The 17,659-nt window shown below is 38.7% G+C and overlaps 1 protein-coding gene across 2 annotated transcripts in view; it reads left to right on the forward strand.

Annotated features, from left to right (window-relative positions):
• Window positions 1–17,659, forward strand: part of nonC (serine/threonine-protein kinase Smg1) — a 455,954-nt gene that overhangs the window by 274,840 nt on the left and 163,455 nt on the right. For both annotated transcript variants that reach the window (XM_071692708.1, XM_071692701.1), the window contains exons 24-27: window positions 2,145–2,327; window positions 6,172–6,298; window positions 11,485–11,635; window positions 14,870–15,071. In XM_071692708.1, coding sequence (XP_071548809.1) covers window positions 2,145–2,327; window positions 6,172–6,298; window positions 11,485–11,635; window positions 14,870–15,071 — 663 coding nt within the window. The remainder of the gene's footprint in view (window positions 1–2,144; window positions 2,328–6,171; window positions 6,299–11,484; window positions 11,636–14,869; window positions 15,072–17,659) is intronic.

Here is a 17,659-nt window from a genome sequence, read left to right on the forward strand (position 1 = left end):
TGCACTCCACATATCACTTCACTTTTCAGCAGTATAAAGATTGAGTCAACATGTTTCAGACCCTTCATACCCTGGACAGTGAATACGGTGAGCCCTTAATGCACAGTTACTGTGCTTTTATTCTGCCAGGACAAGCATAGAACATTACCACACTTTGTGGCTTGTGGATCTTAGGCTGTGGATATGATTGACTCTCTGAGCACTATAGAAGCCCCTTAAAAGGGGTTTTAGGGGTAAAAGGTTGAAACTTTACAGCATTAATGAATTATTTATTTATTTATTTTGCTTTGTCACTGTCTCCCGCGTTAGCGAGGTAGCGCAAGGAAACAGACAAAAGAATGGCCTGACCCACCCACATACACATGTATATACATACACGACCACACACGCAGATATACATACCTATACATCTCAATGTATACATATATATACACACACACAAACATATACATATATACCCATGTACATAATTCATACTGTCTGCCTTTATTCATTTCCATCGCCACCCCGCCACATGGAATAACAACACCCTCCCCCCTCATGTGTGTGAGGTAGCGCTAGGAAAAGACAACAAAGGCCCCATTCGTTCACACTCAGTCTCTAGCTGTCTTGTAATAATGCACCGAAACCTTGGGGTCTTTACAATATTTGCAGTGTCGTAGTTCTTCTGTGATACATTAACTTCTCTTTGTGCATCTAACCCCTTCATTTTCATGAGATCAGAATGCACACAGCTGTGTGATTGCATGCTTCACATAATTATGGCAAGTTTACGGTTAGGGATCATGGTTGTATAGCTTTTTACTAATTGCTGATCATATGCCACTCACTGTAGGGCATGCTGGGTAGTTAGGCTGGCATAACCTTCAGTCACTTTGTGGTTCTCTTTAAGTGAACAATGACTTGATGTACCTTGAGTAATGTTGGACTCTAGATCATATGCGGTATGAGATATAAACACCCTGCTGTTATCTCAGCTTAGGAAATGCCTGTCAGTAAGATTTCTGTGCTGGAAGAAAAGTTAGCAATGATTAGGAAGTTGGATGGAAAGGAGTTTCCAGCCAGCATAGCTCAAAGCATAAATGAGCTCAGCGTTCACACCTTACAGAAGGTGTTGGAAAGATTAAAGAAGCCCTTGCTGAAACCATCAGTTTCAGCAGATTTTTTGTCCCATTTCGGGTAGGTGAGAGGACAAGAGCCAGGGAAGGAGTTGCACTACTCCTGAAGCAGGAGTTTTGGGAGTGTGTGAAAGTGTAAGACTGAATTCTAGACTGATTGGATAAAAATTAGAGTGGATGGCATGAGATCGATGATTATTTGTGCATATGCACATGGACATGAGAAGAAAGATCATGAGAGGCAAGTGTTGTAGGAGCAGCTAAGTGAGTGTCAGTAGTTCTGATGCAAGTGACTAGGTATTAGTGATGGGTGATTTGAATGCGAAGATGAGTAATGTGGCAGTCGAGGGTATAATTGAGGAGCATATGGTATTCAGTGATATGGAAATGGTGAACAGTTTCTAGAGTTTTGTGCTTAAAAAGGACTAATGATTAGGGTTGACTGGTTTATGAAGAGGGACATATGCAAGCATTCTTGTGTGAGTAGGAAGGATGGTCATCAGGCATTATTGAATTACATATTAATTTGTAGGCAGCCACCAACCAAGAAGGTTTATTACCAGCACTACCTGCCTGGGTATTGGGAGGGTTGATGATGGCTCTGGAGTGAGCCTTCACACTAGGGGTTGTCAAATTGCACTTCTGTGACTTGGGTAGATGTCTTTTCTTTATGCCTTACCTGCACTTGGATTGCTGGTATTCTATCCATAAATGTACAATCTCTCCTTGTCACACATAACACTTGACAACACTTAATACATACGACTCATTCTTCGTAACTAGATTTTCCTGCAGTGAGTGCTATATGCTAGCCCTGCCTTTTCGTAAAATGTTAGGAGCAATAGGCAGAAAAAGAAAGACAAGACAAAGAGTAACAATATTCAATAGCAAAATTCTTTGTAATAGAAGGGAATTGCAATATTAAGGTTTATTTTCTTTTATTAAGGAGTAAACGAAACATATTCAAAAATTCTAGTCATGCAGTATTTCTTCAGACTCTTTTTTTCTTAATGTATATTTTTTCAGAGCACTGGCACACTTTGACTCTGCAGATCCTGTAGGAGTAACGGCTAGTCTCAGCAGTTCAGTAAACTTAGTAGACTGGTCAAGAGGTCAAAACTGGGTCATGTGGAAGAGGTTCCAAGATATTAATACTATTTTGCTTCATTCTTTCACCTCAACAGTATATCCCCAGCCATGCACATCAAGGTAATATAGATTCCTTTCATAGTACATTATAAATCAATAAAGGTAAAATTCTGTGTGCTTGTGTTAATTAGTAAACAGTAACTAACTGATAGTCATCTGGATGCATCATTTGTGTAAATCAGTTCTTAGAAATGTGCTACCCAGCTCCTGCCATGCTGGTTAGCAAAAGGTACAGGTATGTTTAATTACTTAGGGTAGATATCCTTTTCTGAGATCCTATGCCTATTGGAATGGGTAAGGTTACAGATACATGTTAGATAAGTATTTATGAAAATTTATTTTTAAGGGGAAAAACTAAAGATCCCAAGTCCACTCACAGATATCTGAAACACTTTATTTTTCTCCATTCAAACTTACATCCCAACTAGGTTGTCCCTCAACCCTGCTGAATTCAAAAACCTTACTTTTATACACATTTCTCCAACATTCTCCTTCCACACACTTTTCCATACTCAGTCACCAATTTCTGCAATTTCTCTCTCACTCAAATATTATCATTTTTACCATCCTTCTTTTTTAATATTTATCCTTGCTTATGCACTTGGTCATGAGAAGGAAGATCATGAGAGGCAAGTGTTTTGGGAGGAGCTGAGTGAGTGAGTCAGCAGCTTGGTGCACAAGACCGGGTATTAGTGATGGGTGAGTAATGTGGCCGTAAAGGGTATAATTGGTGTACATGGGGTATTGTGAATGGAAATGATGTAGAGCTTGTGAATTTGTGTGCTGGAAAAAGACTGATGATTGGGAATACCTAGTTTAAGAAGAGGGATATACATAAGTATACGTACATGAGTAGGAGAGCTGGTCAAAGGGCATTATTGGATTACATGTTAATTGATAGGCGTGTGAAAGAGAGACTGGATGTTAATGTGCTGAGTAGGGCAGCTGGAGGGATATCTGATCACTATCTTGTGGAGGCAAAGGTGAAGATTTGTAGAGGTTTTCAAAAAAGAAGAGAGAATTTTGGGGGAAGAGAGTGGTGAGAGTAAGTGAGCTTAGAAAGGAGACTTGTGTGAGGAAGTACCAGGGAAGATTGAGTGTAGAATGGCAAAAGGTAGGAGCAAATGAAGTGAGGGGAGTTCATGAGGAATGGGATGTATTTAGGGAAGCAGTAATGGCATGTGCAAAAGATCCATGTGGCATGAGAAAGGTGGAAGGTGGGCAGATTAGAAAGGGTAGTGAGTGGTGAAATGAAAAAGAAAAGTTGTTAGTGAAAGAGAAAAGAGAGACGTTTGGATGATATTTGCAGGGAAGTAGTGCAAATGACCTGGAGATTTATAAAAGAAAGCATTAGGAGGTCAAGAGGAAGGTGCTCGGGTTAAAGTAGAGGGCAAATGGGAGTTGGGATGAGAGAGTATCATTAAACTGTAGGGAGAATAAAAAGGTGTTTTGGAAGTAGGTAAATAACGTGATTAAGACAAGAGAACAAATGGAAACTTTGCTGAAGGGGACAAGGGAGGAAGTAATAACAAGAAGTGATGAAGTGAGAAGGTGGAGTGAGTATTTTGAAGGTTTGTTGAATGTGTTTGATGATAGAGTGGAAGATGTAGAGTGTTTTGGTCGAGGTTGTGTGTGAAGTGGAAGGGACAGGGAGAATGGTTTAGTTAAGAGAGAAGAGGTAGTGAAAGCTTTGTGGAAGATGAAATCTGGCAAGGTAGCAAGTGTTAGTGGTATTGCGGTAGAATTTATTAAGAAAGTGGGTAACTGTGTTGTTGACTGGTTAGTAAGAATATTCACTGTATGTATAGATCATTGTGAAGTGCCTGAGGATTGGCAGAAAGCATGAATAGTACCATTGTACAAAGGCAAAGGAGATAAAGATGAGTGCTCAAACTTCAGAGGCATAAGTTTGTTGAGTATTCCTGGGAAATTATGGGAAAGGTATTGATTGAGAAGGCGAAGGCATGTACAGAGCATCAGGTTGGGGAAGAAAAGTGTATTTTCAGAAGTGGTAGAGGATGTGTGGATCAGGTGTTTGCTTTGAAGAATGTGTGTGAGAAATACTTAGAAAGACAGATGGATTTGTTTGTAGCATTTATGGATCTGGAGAAAGCATATGATAGGGTTGATAGAGAAGCTTTGTGGAAGGTCTTAAGAGTATATGGTGTGTTAGGTAAGCTGTTGCAGAGGTGTGTGATGCCCCTATGGTTGTTTAATTTATTTATGGATGGGGTGTTTAGAAGGTAAATCCAAGAGTTTTGGAGAGAGGGGGCAAGTATGCAGTCTGTTGGGGATGAGAGGGCCTGGGAAGTGAATCATTTTTTGTTTTCTGATGGTACAGCTCTGGTGGCTTATTCAAGTGAGAAACTGCAGAAGTTGGTAACTGTGTTTGGGAAAGTGTGTGAAAGGAGAAAGTTTCGAGTAAATGTGAATAAGAGCAAGGTTATTCAGTGCAATAGGGTTGAGAGACAAGTGAATTAGGATGTAAGTTTGAAAGGAGAAAAATTGAAGAAAGTGAAGTTTTTTAGCTACCTGGGAGTGGACTTAGCAGTGAATGGAACCATGGAAGTGGAAGTGACTCACAGGGTGGGGGAGGGGGCAAAGATTCTGGGAGCAATGAAGAATGTGTGGAAGGAGAGAACATTACCTCGTAGAGCAAAAATGGGTATGTTTGAAGAAATACTAGTTCCTACAATATTTTAGGTTGCGAGGCATGGGCTATAGATAGGGTTATGTGGAGGAGGGTGGATGTGTTGGAAAGGAAATGTTTGAGGACAATATGTGGTGTGAGGTGGTTTGATCAAGTAAGTAATGAAAGGGTAAGAAAGATGTGTGGAAATAAAAAGAGTGTGGTTGAGAGAGCAGAAGAGGGTGTGTTGAAATGGTTTGGTCACATGGAGAGAATGAGTGAGGAAAGATTGACCAAGAGGATATATGTGTCAGAGGTTGAGGGAACGAGGAGAAACAGAAGACCAAATTGGAGGTTGAAGGGTGGAGTGAAAAAGATTTTGAGCAATCGGGGCCTGAACATACAGGAGGGTGAAAGGCTTGCAAGGAATAGAGTGAATTGGAACGATGTGGTATACCGGGGTCAACGTGCTGTCAATGGATTGAAAAAGGGCATGTAAAGCATCTGGGGTAAACCATGGAAAGTTTTGTGGGGCCTGGATGTGGAAAGGGAGTTTTTGTTTTGGTGCATTACACATGACAGCTAAAGACTGAGTGTGAACAAATGTGGCCTTTTATGTCTTTTCCTAGCGCTACCTCGCAGGGGGAAATGGGGGATGCTATTTCATGTGTGGGGGGTGGCGACGGAGTGGATGAAGGCAGCAAGTATGGATATATACATGTATATGTCTGTGTATGTATATATATGTATACGTTGAAATGTATATGTATGTTTATGTGCGTGTGTGAGCATTTATGTATATACATGTGTATGTGGTATGTGGATGGGTTGGGCCATTCTTTCGTCTGTTTCCTTGCAATAACTCGCTAATGCGGGAGATGGCAATTAAGTATAATGATAGAAAAAAGTACATATACGTGTGTGAGTATATGAGTGGATGGGTTGATTTTAATCTGTTTCCTGGCATTACCTTACTGATGCAGGAAATGGCGATCTTTTATAATGCATATAATATATGATATTTATTAATTTATATTTATTTGACTTGATAGCTGTTTCTCTACCCAGTTTCCTGCTCAAAGTTTTTTATTTTCAAAACATAGATCTTAACTGCTTTTACTCTTTTTTCATTTTGTATATTTTATATTGAAATACTGTTCTCAGAATACATCTTTCACCATAAGAAAAGGTAAATCTCATATGGATTAGTATGGATATTGTATTGCATTATGAGACTGAATGAGATGGGGATGCTTAAACACACTCCTAATGCAGGGAATCCATAAGGAAGGTGGTAACTGAGTGCCAAGAACAAGTTGAGTGGCTGCTGCAGTTGTCTACTTTGTCTTCACATTCTGCAATGCATCTCCACTTGCTTCTCTTTCACCAGGTCCTTCATGAGGTAACTATTCTATGTTTAGGTATTAGTAAAACAATGATTATGAATCTTCTATATTGCAGAAGAAAGGCATAGATAATTATGATTAATATGCACAACAATGCCACCATGGCAGTATTTGATTTGAATATGACCAAAGTTTATAGTTGATATATTGCCAGTATTGATATATTCATTTATATATATATATATGAAAGCTGATTAAGATAGGAAGGAGATGTTATACATTAGTAGTTTAAGGATTGAAAAAGAAAAGATTGCATTTTGGGCAGAACTGAGCAAGTCCTATGGAAGATTTGATGTAGGAGCTTGAAGCTTGATGCTAGGGGATTCTAATACTAGGATGGGTGATAATGCATTTGAGGGTCTTTCTTGGAGGAATTGGGTCTCTTTTGTAAAAGAAGATAGGTGAAAGTTTGTCAGATTGCATTCTGAAAGAGGAATTTTAATTAGGAATACATGTTATAAAAAAGTTGCATACATGATGAAACATAAGTGAGTGGAGTTGGTGGTTATTCAGGTGTGCACAACAGAGGTTGTTAGATATGGAATGTCCACATCATGACAAGCAAGTAAGGTGTGCACACCAGAGGTTGTTAGATATGGAATGTCCACATCATGACAGAGGCAAGTGTAAATGCAGATAATGGATATAGGAATGGATGAAACGACATTCATGTGAAAGAGTGGTAAAAGTTAGCAAGTTACGAAAAATTGTGTGCACATAGATAACAGAGATTGAGCGGAGAATGATGTTTCAGTTAATGAAACAATAGGAGTGAAAGATATTCAGTGGAGTTGTGCTTAAGTGTGGTGAGGTATTTGGCAAGCAGAAGATGGGATGTGGACATATGAGAAATGATAATGAGTGTTGTAATATGAAAGATAGATTGCAGTTAAATGGTTGGGATACTCTCTGTAATTAGTTAACATTTATTGTGGCTCATCTTTCATTTATTCTATCTTCGATTTTATTTTGATATTATCTCCTCTGGATGTTTTAGATCGGTAAAAGTTTGCTTGATCTCACTCTTTTGTTGACCAAGTTTCTTTCATTTTGATAAGGACAGTTTTGTTATCTTTAGTGTACTAAATAATTTGATTTACTTTGATTCAAAAATGTTCAGCTATTAGATTTTGTATATTTATACATACTATCATCCAAGGGTTTTTATTCATTTATTTGTCCCCAGCTGGTTTTTGATGTTTGTGTACAATATTTTTTTATTTTGTTGTTTGGTTCTCATTTTGTGCCAGTTTATTTCTGATTTTGAAAGGAGCTTTCTTTGTGTGTAATTGTGTAAATTATTGTCTCAAGTATTGTACTTCCATTTTGCTAGAATTTACCTTATTTTGTTCTTTAAGAGCGAGAAATGGTATGCATATTAGCCTTCTGTCACAAGCGTCTTTCGGATGTAGCCTAAAATATGAAATATTTTGAGGAAGTGCATTATTGTCTTTATGACTCAACTGTAATTAACACCACAGTGCACAAGATGAATTATTGTATGCTTGCAGTTTGACCCATGTATGTAGCAGGTTTATAAATGCTTGGCACAGCTAGAAAATAACACCCACATCTAACTCTGACCGTTACTAGAACACTGAAACTGCAACTTATTGAAGTTATTATATCAAGAGAAAACTGCATTAATGTGAGATGCATGATAGGTATTAAGAACTTTGATATACTTGGATGAAAGAATTAGCAATATATTTAAAAGCTGTTATAAAGGAATTTGCAGGAGTTTGATAGAGAACTTACTTTTGTAAGAATACATGAGGACTATTCTTTGTCTGTTCCTGGTGCTGCCTTGCTAATGCAGGAAATGCTGAATGAAAGTGGAAGAAAGAATCTTACAAAATCAGGGTTGGGTCTTAGAGGTATTGAAATCATGATATTAGATATAGTGTGATGATCAAAAGATGGAGGGGCTACAGAAGGTTGAGTATTTGAGTAGCATCATGATGAAACAGAAAGTAAGGCATTAGGATTGAGCAGGGGCCAGAAAATGGAAGAATCTTTACAGAAAGTAGTAAAATGTATAGGTGTAAGCCATCAGGCATGGGTAGGTTTGTTAGGAATGTAGACACTCACAGTTACAGATATTAATGTAACCTGAGTCTGAAACACTGAAATGTGTAGTATAATGGATTTTCTTGGAATATTTTGTGTTAGGAGAGTAAAGAGGATGTAGTTTTGGAAAGAGACAGTAATATTGCTTGTTGGAAAGGTTTTGATAATAGAACAGAAAATACTGCACTCTGATCATATAGACTTGGTTGAGAAACATTAGGAGAGAATGATGGACACAGTGTTGTTAATTGAGCAGGAATGGATACAAAGGAATATCCAAGGTACAATAGTAAGAGAAGGGAAATGCTACAATTCAAGTCAGGGTTTTTTTATTGAGAAACCTCCAAAAATGTGAAGCCATCATGCTCCCCTGCTGTATTGTGAGCAAAAGTGAATTTGGACATGATTACAAAATATTTATATGTTATATATTTTTTTTTTATTATACTTTGTCGCTGTCTCCCGCGTTTGCGAGGTAGCGCAAGGAAATAGATGAAAGAAATGGCCCAACCCCCCCCATACACATGTATATACATATGTCCACACACGCAAATATACATACCTACACAACTTTCCATGATTTACCCCAGACGCTTCACATGCCGTGATTCAATCCACTGACAGCACGTCAACCCCGGTATACCACATCGCTCCAATTCACTCTATTCCTTGCCCTCCTTTCACCCTCCTGCATGTTCAGGCCCCGATCACACAAAATCTTTTTCACTCCATCTTTCCACCTCCAATTTGGTCTCCCTCTTCTCCTCGTTCCCTCCACCTCCGACACATATATCCTCTTGGTCAATCTTTCCTCACTCATTCTCTCCATGTGCCCAAACCACTTCAAAACACCCTCTTCTGCTCTCTCAACCACGCTCTTTTTATTTCCACACATCTCTCTTACCCTTACGTTACTCACTCGATCAAACCACCTCACACCACACATTGTCCTCAAACATCTCATTTCCAGCACATCCATCCTCCTGCGCACAACTCTATCCATAGCCCACGCCTCGCAACCATACAACATTGTTGGAACCACTATTCCTTCAAACATACCCATTTTGGCTTTCCGAGATAATGTTCTCGACTTCCACACATTCTTCAAGGCTCCCAGAATTTTCGCCCCCTCCCCCACCCTATGATCCACTTCCGCTTCCATGGTTCCATCCGCTGCCAGATCCACTCCCAGATATCTAAAACACTTCACTTCCTCCAGTTTTTCTCCATTCAAACTCACCTCCCAATTGACTTGACCCTCAACCCTACTGTACCTAATAACCTTGCTCTTATTCACATTTACTCTTAACTTTCTTCTTCCACACACTTTACCAAACTCAGTCACCAGCTTCTGCAGTTTCTCACATGAATCAGCCACCAGCGCTGTATCATCAGCGAACAACAACTGACTCACTTCCCAAGCTCTCTCATCCCCAACAGACTTCATACTTGCCCCTCTTTCCAAAACTCTTGCATTTACCTCCCTAACAACCCCATCCATAAACAAATTAAACAACCATGGAGACATCACACACCCCTGCCGCAAACCTACATTCACTGAGAACCAATCACTTTCCTCTCTTCCTACACGTACACATGCCTTACATCCTCGATAAAAACTTTTCACTGCTTCTAACAACTTTCCTCCCACACCATATATTCTTAATACCTTCCACAGAGCATCTCTATCAACTCTATCATATGCCTTCTCCAGATCCATAAATGCTACATACAAATCCATTTGCTTTTCTAAGTATTTCTCACATACATTCTTCGAAGCAAACACCTGATCCACACATCCTCTACCACTTCTGAAACCACACTGCTCTTCCCCAATCTGATGCTCTGTACATGCCTTCACGCTCTCAATCAATACCCTCCCATATAATTTACCAGGAATACTCAACAAACTTATACCTCTGTAATTTGAGCACTCACTCTTATCCCCTTTGCCTTTGTACAATGGCACTATGCACGCATTCCGCCAATCCTCAGGCACCTCACCATGAGTCATACATACATTAAATAACCTTACCAACCAGTCAACAATACAGTCACCCCCTTTTTTAATAAATTCCACTGCAATACCATCCAAACCTGCTGCCTTGCCGGCTTTCATCTTCCGCAAAGCTTTCACTACCTCTTCTCTGTTTACCAAATCATTTTCCCTAACCCTCTCACTTTGCACACCACCTCGACCAAAACACCCTATATCTGCCACTCTATCATCAAACACATTCAACAAACCTTCAAAATACTCACTCCATCTCCTTCTCACATCACCACTACTTGTTATCACCTCCCCATTTGCGCCCTTCACTGAAGTTCCCATTTGCTCTCTTGTCTTACGCACTTTATTTACCTCCTTCCAGAACATCTTTTTATTCTCCCTAAAATTTAATGAGACTCTCTCACCCCAACTCTCATTTGCCCTTTTTTTCACCTCTTGCACCTTTCTCTTGACCTCCTGTCTCTTTCTTTTATACATCTCCCACTCAATTGCATTTTTTCCCTGCAAAAATCATCCAAATGCCTCTCTCTTCTCTTTCACTAATACTCTTACTTCTTCATCCCACCACTCACTACCCTTTGTAATCAACCCACCTCCCACTCTTCTCATGCCACAAGCATCTTTTGTGCAATCCATCACTGATTCCCTAAATACATCCCATTCCTCCCCCACTCCCCTTACTTCCATTGTTCTCACCTTTTTCCATTCTGTACTCAGTCTCTCCTGGTACTTCCTCACACAGGTCTCCTTCCCAAGCTCACTTACTCTCACCACCCTCTTCACCCCAACATTCACTCTTCTTTTCTGAAAACCCTTACAAATCTTCACCTTAGCCTCCACAAGATAATGATCAGACATCCCTCCAGTTGCACCTCTCAGCACATTAACATCCAAAAGTCTCTCTTTCGCACGCCTGTCAATTAACACGTAATCCAATAACGCTCTCTGGCCATCTCTCCTACTTACATAAGTATACTTATGTATATCTCGCTTTTTAAACCAGGTATTCCCAATCATCAGTCCTTTTTCAGCACATAAATCTAGTATTATTTCTGAATTTTGAAAGAAGTCATTCACCATTACTAATTTTGTTGATTTCAGTTAAGGAGCATTTTAGAGGAAACTGTGGGAGTGGGTCGTTTGCATGAAGGCTGGGAAAACACCAACTTAATGAGCCTCCCAGCAGACCTCATTCCTCATGTATCTCGCTGGGCTAAGCTTATTGCTCGTCTCAACTCTACTGTTAAACCTAGTAAGTAGTACAAGGCTTGATTATTTCTCCATATCAGATAGATATATATTTTCAATAGTAATTGCTGTGCCTTCCTTCTTGAGGCAGTGTCAAGAACAGATAAACAAGTGGTCTCATTTGCTCATAACCAGTCACTGTAATTTATGAGTAACTAAACCAAAGTCTACCATCCATAGTCAAGCCTCACAGATTACTTTGTGGGTTATTTTGACTGCTACATATGCTCTAGTTAAGCTCATTAACCCTTTCATTGCCATCATCCTTAACTAAGGTGAGTGTTATACACAGATATACTCCTTCATCTTTCCATTTACCAACTTGAATTCTTGCATACATTGTAAAATCTGCTGGCTGGCTACAGTGTAGGTAGCAGCCCAAATGAAAGATGAGTCATTGGAGGAAATTGAAGGCTTCATTAACCTTTTAGTAAGCTTTGGGGATAGTCGCTCACCTTTTATTAGGATGTGCTTTTTCTGAGTTGCATCTTCAGCACCTGGGTATCTAACTAGGGAGGAGCAATGAGGTTTCATACATAAAAGCAAATGTGGGGACCAATCATCAGTTTTTAAGAATCTCTTTGAGAAATACTATGAAAATAGAGGATTTGTGTGTAGCATATCTGGATTTGGAGAAAGTTGGAGGTATGAGTAACAGAAATGCCCTGTAGAAGATGTTAGAATTATATGTTGTATGGGGAAATCTAATAAAAGCAGAAGAATTTTTATTGAAAGAAGGTGGTTGGGCAAGAAGTAAGTGACGAGAATGAATGGTTCCTGGTGACACTTGGTATGCATCAAGTATGTTTGATGTCCCTGTAGCTGTTTGATCTCTTCATGGATTGGCTGTTTAAGGAGGTAAATGCAAGTATTGGAGTAAGGAGTGGGGCTACACTATTCCGGGGAGAGGGGGGTGTTGTTCTCCAGAAGGTGAATCATTTGCTGTAAGTCAATTATATGGTTCTGGTAACAGACTGTAGAAAGAAATTCCAGAAGTTGGTGTCAAAGTTTGGGATCATGTGTGAAAGAAGGAATCTGAGGTAATATGAACAAAAGTATGACAGTGAGGTTCTGTTAGAGGTCAGTGTACTTAAGTCTGAAATAGGAGAACTTGGAGGAAGTAGAGCATTTTAGATACCAGGGAGTGAATGTGGCAGACATAACCTTAGGGACTGAAGTGAGTCACAGTTTTGGTTGGGCTAAGGAAAACATCAAAGGAGAAGTCATTGTCTGTAAGGGGGAAAATGGGCACATTTAAAGGTATGATAGTCATGATAGTGGTTTTTGATGCATGTCTTGGGCTTTTAATGCAGTGGAAAAGAGGAGGATGGATGTTTTCCCAATGAAAAGTTTGAAGATGATATGTGGTGTGTCATCAGACCATACCTTTGTTTGCGATCACTTACATTCACTTTTGTGTCATCAGACGATACCTTCCTTCTCTTCCTTATCTATATCTGAAATAATTTTTTAATGGTATCAAGGCTTGCACTGCTCCTGATGGTACTCCTGAGAGAACATTGTAAGCTTTCAACATGGTTCCATTTGCCAGTTCTCTGAATTTTATTTTAGTCAGAAAGTCTGTGATCCATTTTCTTTTCTTTGTTTATCTTTAATATTTTGTTTTGTCACTTTCTCCAGTAAAATCTGTCATCTGCTTTTTTGAATGCTTTAGCAAAGTCTAGTATCAGTGTCCATTTTCTTTTCGTGCAGAAAAGTTTCATAAATTTACCTGAAGTGAACTAGTAGTTATGTTTGTGTGCTTTTGAGTGGCGTAAATCCATTCTGGCCTTCATTTATGAAATTGTGTGTGATTATATGTCCTGGAACGTGATTTTACCACTCTCTCATACATTTTGATTATATGAGATATTAGGCTAATTGGTCTGTACTGTTTTGGAATTAGATCCTCCTTTATGTAGTGAAGTTACATATATCATTTTGTGCATATTTGTTCCTCTTTGCCTGCAACTTTGCATCGCAATGGTCCACTGTACATCCTGTAGAATGCCACTAAACTGCCAAAAAAAAAAAAAATATATATATATATATATATATATATATATATATATATATATATATATTATCCCTGGGGATAGGGGATTAAGAATACATCCCACGTATTCCCTGCGTGTCGTAGAAGGCGACTAAAAGGGGAGGGAGCGGGGGGCTGGAAATCCTCCCCTCTCTCTCTTTTTTTTTTTTTTTTTTTTTTTCCAAAAGAAGGAACAGAGGGGGCCAGGTGAGGATATTCCAAAAAAGGCCCAGTCCTCTGTTCTTAACGCTACCTCGCTATCGCGGGAAATGGCGAATAGTATGAAAAAAAAAATATATATATATATATATATATATATATATATATATATATATATATATATATATATATATATATATATATATATATATATATATATATGTATTTTTTTTTTTTTTTTCCAAAGGAAGGAACAGAGAAGGGGGCTGGATGAGGATGTTTCCTCAGAGGCCCAGTCCTCTGTTCTTAATGCTACCTCGCTGACGCGGGAAATGGCGAATAGTATGAAAGAAAAAAGAAAAGGTTTACATTCCTAACTGAATTATGATTTATGATTCTACATCTTAGCCATAGATGTTGCTTGCAACCTAACAACAAAGTTGGAAAAATATCATGCATCGAATTACTTATAATCATCATAGTGATTGTAATTAAATCATCAGAGTGAGGAACTATATTTATATGGCAACAATTGTTGTTAGCCTTGAAATTATGAAAATTTTTCTTGTATTGGTGCATATATTTTGATGTTCCTATGAGTCCACGGGGAAAATGAAACACGATAAGTTTCAAGTGCACTTTTGTGTAATATTCACATCATCAGGGGAGACACAAGAGAGAAATATAACAGTCAGTTGATATGAATTTTGTTCTCCCTTAAGTGAATCAATTGCCTCCCAGCTTTCTTAGTCTGCTTCTTACAAGAAAGAAATATAGGTTTTCTTCCATGTTGGCTTTGTTCACATTGCACTTAGCAGGAGCCTACTATAAGACAGTCAGTGATTTGCTTTACAGGAAAAAAAGGCTTTAAAATGTGCTCAGGTAGGATAACATCATTTAGCTCGAGAAAATGTTGGAATGAATACATCTGATTCGTTTCCACCCCTTACTAAAAAAAATTTGATATTATTGGTGATTGAAAACAAGATTGTAAAAATATGAAAAGAAGGAAGGTGTTACTAAAAATGTTTGTATTCTTTTCAGCATCAATAACAAAGTTGGACCTCTTGTCTGCTAAGCAAGCTCGCAAGCAGGAGAATATGGAATTTGCAGAAAGCACCCTCATAGGACTGCTAGGCAGTGTTAGTTCTAGTTTATCTGATGCTGTGCTAGAGGTTGCACCTGGTGCTGAATATAATCCATTACAGGCAAAGTTACATAGGGAAGCAGCTAAGATGCTAGCCTGGTATGTATTAATCCATTCCTTATAAATGAGACTTATTTTATGTCTACTTAAAATCGGTACCCCTTCTCACTCAAAACTCCTGGAGTGTAACTCACACTGACCCTCCTTCAGGTGCCACACAATTTGCTCATTTTTTATCCTCCCCTTTTTTTATAGGCTCATTCTGTATCCATTCATTTTTTTTTTAATAATACTTGCTTAGTTCATCCTTATGTATTACTTGCTTAGTATATCATTATGTATCCATTCCCTTACTTGTCTCTACCTCTTTTAGTACTCCAACATATCTGTATCAACCACTAAACCCTTCCTTCACAAAGAGATTCCCCTTTCCCCACACACACACACACACACACACACACACACACACACACACACACACACACACACACACACTCACTTCATTGCCTTGATTTCAGATTTTTGGAAAAGTTTCATCTATCCATAGCCAATCTATTTATAAGACTTACATATTGCTAGCACAAAGAAAATTAGTTTTACATCATCTAATAGCTTGGACTTTAAGATTACTTCTTTAAGTCATTGTTCAAGTATGTATTGTTTAAATTTTTCTATGATATCCCATTTTCCATTGCATTTCCTTAGTTGAAAGTACTACTTGTTTATGAATACTCATGCAATTTCTTCATATCATTTTAACCATCTTTCAGACTCAGACCCATCCCAGAAACATGATACTTTGGTCCTGCTTGCAATTTTGCCTTGTCTTTTCCTTTTTAACATTTTCTGTAGTTCATTTTCAATTATTGTATTATTGTACCATTTGGAGCACATTCTTGTCAGTACACTTCTCACTCCAAAAGAATTTACATTCCTATGCTACTGAAAAAATTAAGCCTTTGACAGCAGGAACCTTTAGAAATAGCCAGAGAATACAAAGACTCTTTCATGAAAATAGATAAGAATAAGTCCAGTCCAACTCTTATTGATTCATGATTAATTTTTTCATTACAAGTCATAGCCTATTGCTGCCCATTAATTTTATAAAACACATGCATCCCTGTTGTGCAATAACTTTCAGTGAACCTGTCACATAGTGCACTTTTAACTAAATCACCGATTGTACCATTAGATTTGATATATGTCTTACTATTATTTAGAGCCTTTAAGATTTTTCTCCACACCATGCATTTTTTTTATTAACATTGTCAGAAACCTGTTTTTTATCAGATATGTATTACATACACTCTTTTTCTGGATTTCATATTTTCCCTGCACACTTCTAACCCTCCTGTAAGTTCAGGCCCCGATCACTCAGAGTAAAAAGATGTTTTGAAACGAGATGAATGAAGTATGTAAGACAAGAGAACAAATGGGAACATTGGTGAAGGGGGCAAATGGGGAGGTAATAACAAGTAGTGATGTAATGAGAAGGTGATGGAGTGAGTATTTTGAAGGTATGTTGAGTGTGTTTGATGATAGAGTGGCAGATATAAGGTGCTTTGGTCGGGGTGGTGTGCGAAGTGAGAGGGTCAGGGAGAATTTTTTGGTAAACAGAGAAGAGGTAGTGAAAGCTTTGCGGAAGATGAAAGCTGGCAAAGCATCGGTTTGGATGGTATTGCAGTGGAATTTATTAAAAGAGGGGGTGACTGTGCTGTTGACTGGTTTTTGAGGATATTCAATGTATGCATGGTTCATGGTGAAATGCCTAAGGATTGGCAGAATGCATGCATAGTGCCATTGTACAAAGGCAGAGGGATAAAGGTGAGTGTTCAAATTACAGAGGTATAAGTTTCTTGAGTATTCGTGGGAAATTATATGGTAGGGTATTGATTGAGAGAGTGAAGGCATGTACAGAGCATCAGATTGGGGAAGAGCAGTGTAGTTTCAGAATTAGTAGAGGATTATGTGGATCAGGTGTTTGCTTTGAAGAATGTATGTGAGAAATACTTAGAAAAACAAATGGATTTGTATGTAGCATTTATGGATCTGGAGAAGGCATATGATAGAGTTGATAGAGATGCTCTGTGGAAGGTATTAAGAGAATATAGTATGGGAGTTAAGTTGCTAGAAGCAGTGAAAAGTTTTTATCTGGGATGTAAGGCATGTATACAAGTAGGAAGAAAGGAGAGTGATTGGTTCCCAGTGATTATCAGTTTGCGGCAGGGGTGCGTGATGTCTCCATGGTTGCTTAATTTGTTTATGGATGGGGTTGTTAGGGAGGTGAATGCAGGAGTTTGGGAGAGAGGGGCAAGTATGCAGTCTTTGTCGATGAGAGGGCTTGGGAAGTCAGTCAGTTGTTGTTCGCTGATGATACAGCGCTGGTGGCTGATTCGGGTGAGAAACTGCAGAAGCTGCTGACTGAGTTTGGTAAAGTGTGTGAAAGAATGAAGCTGAGAGTAAATTGAATAAGAGCAAGGTTATTAGGTTCAGTAGGGTTGAGGGACAATTTTATTGGGAGGTAAGTTTGAATGGAGAAAAAACTGGAGGAAGGGAAGTGTTTTAGATATCAGGGAGTGGATTTAGCAGCGGATGGAACCATGGAAGTGAGTCACAGGGTGGGGGAGGGGTTGAAGGTTCTGGGAGTGTTGAAGAATGTGTGGAAGGGAGAGAACATTATCTCGGAG

This window comes from Panulirus ornatus, chromosome 4, assembly GCF_036320965.1.
Source record: "Panulirus ornatus isolate Po-2019 chromosome 4, ASM3632096v1, whole genome shotgun sequence".
NCBI lineage: Eukaryota > Metazoa > Arthropoda > Malacostraca > Decapoda > Palinuridae > Panulirus > Panulirus ornatus.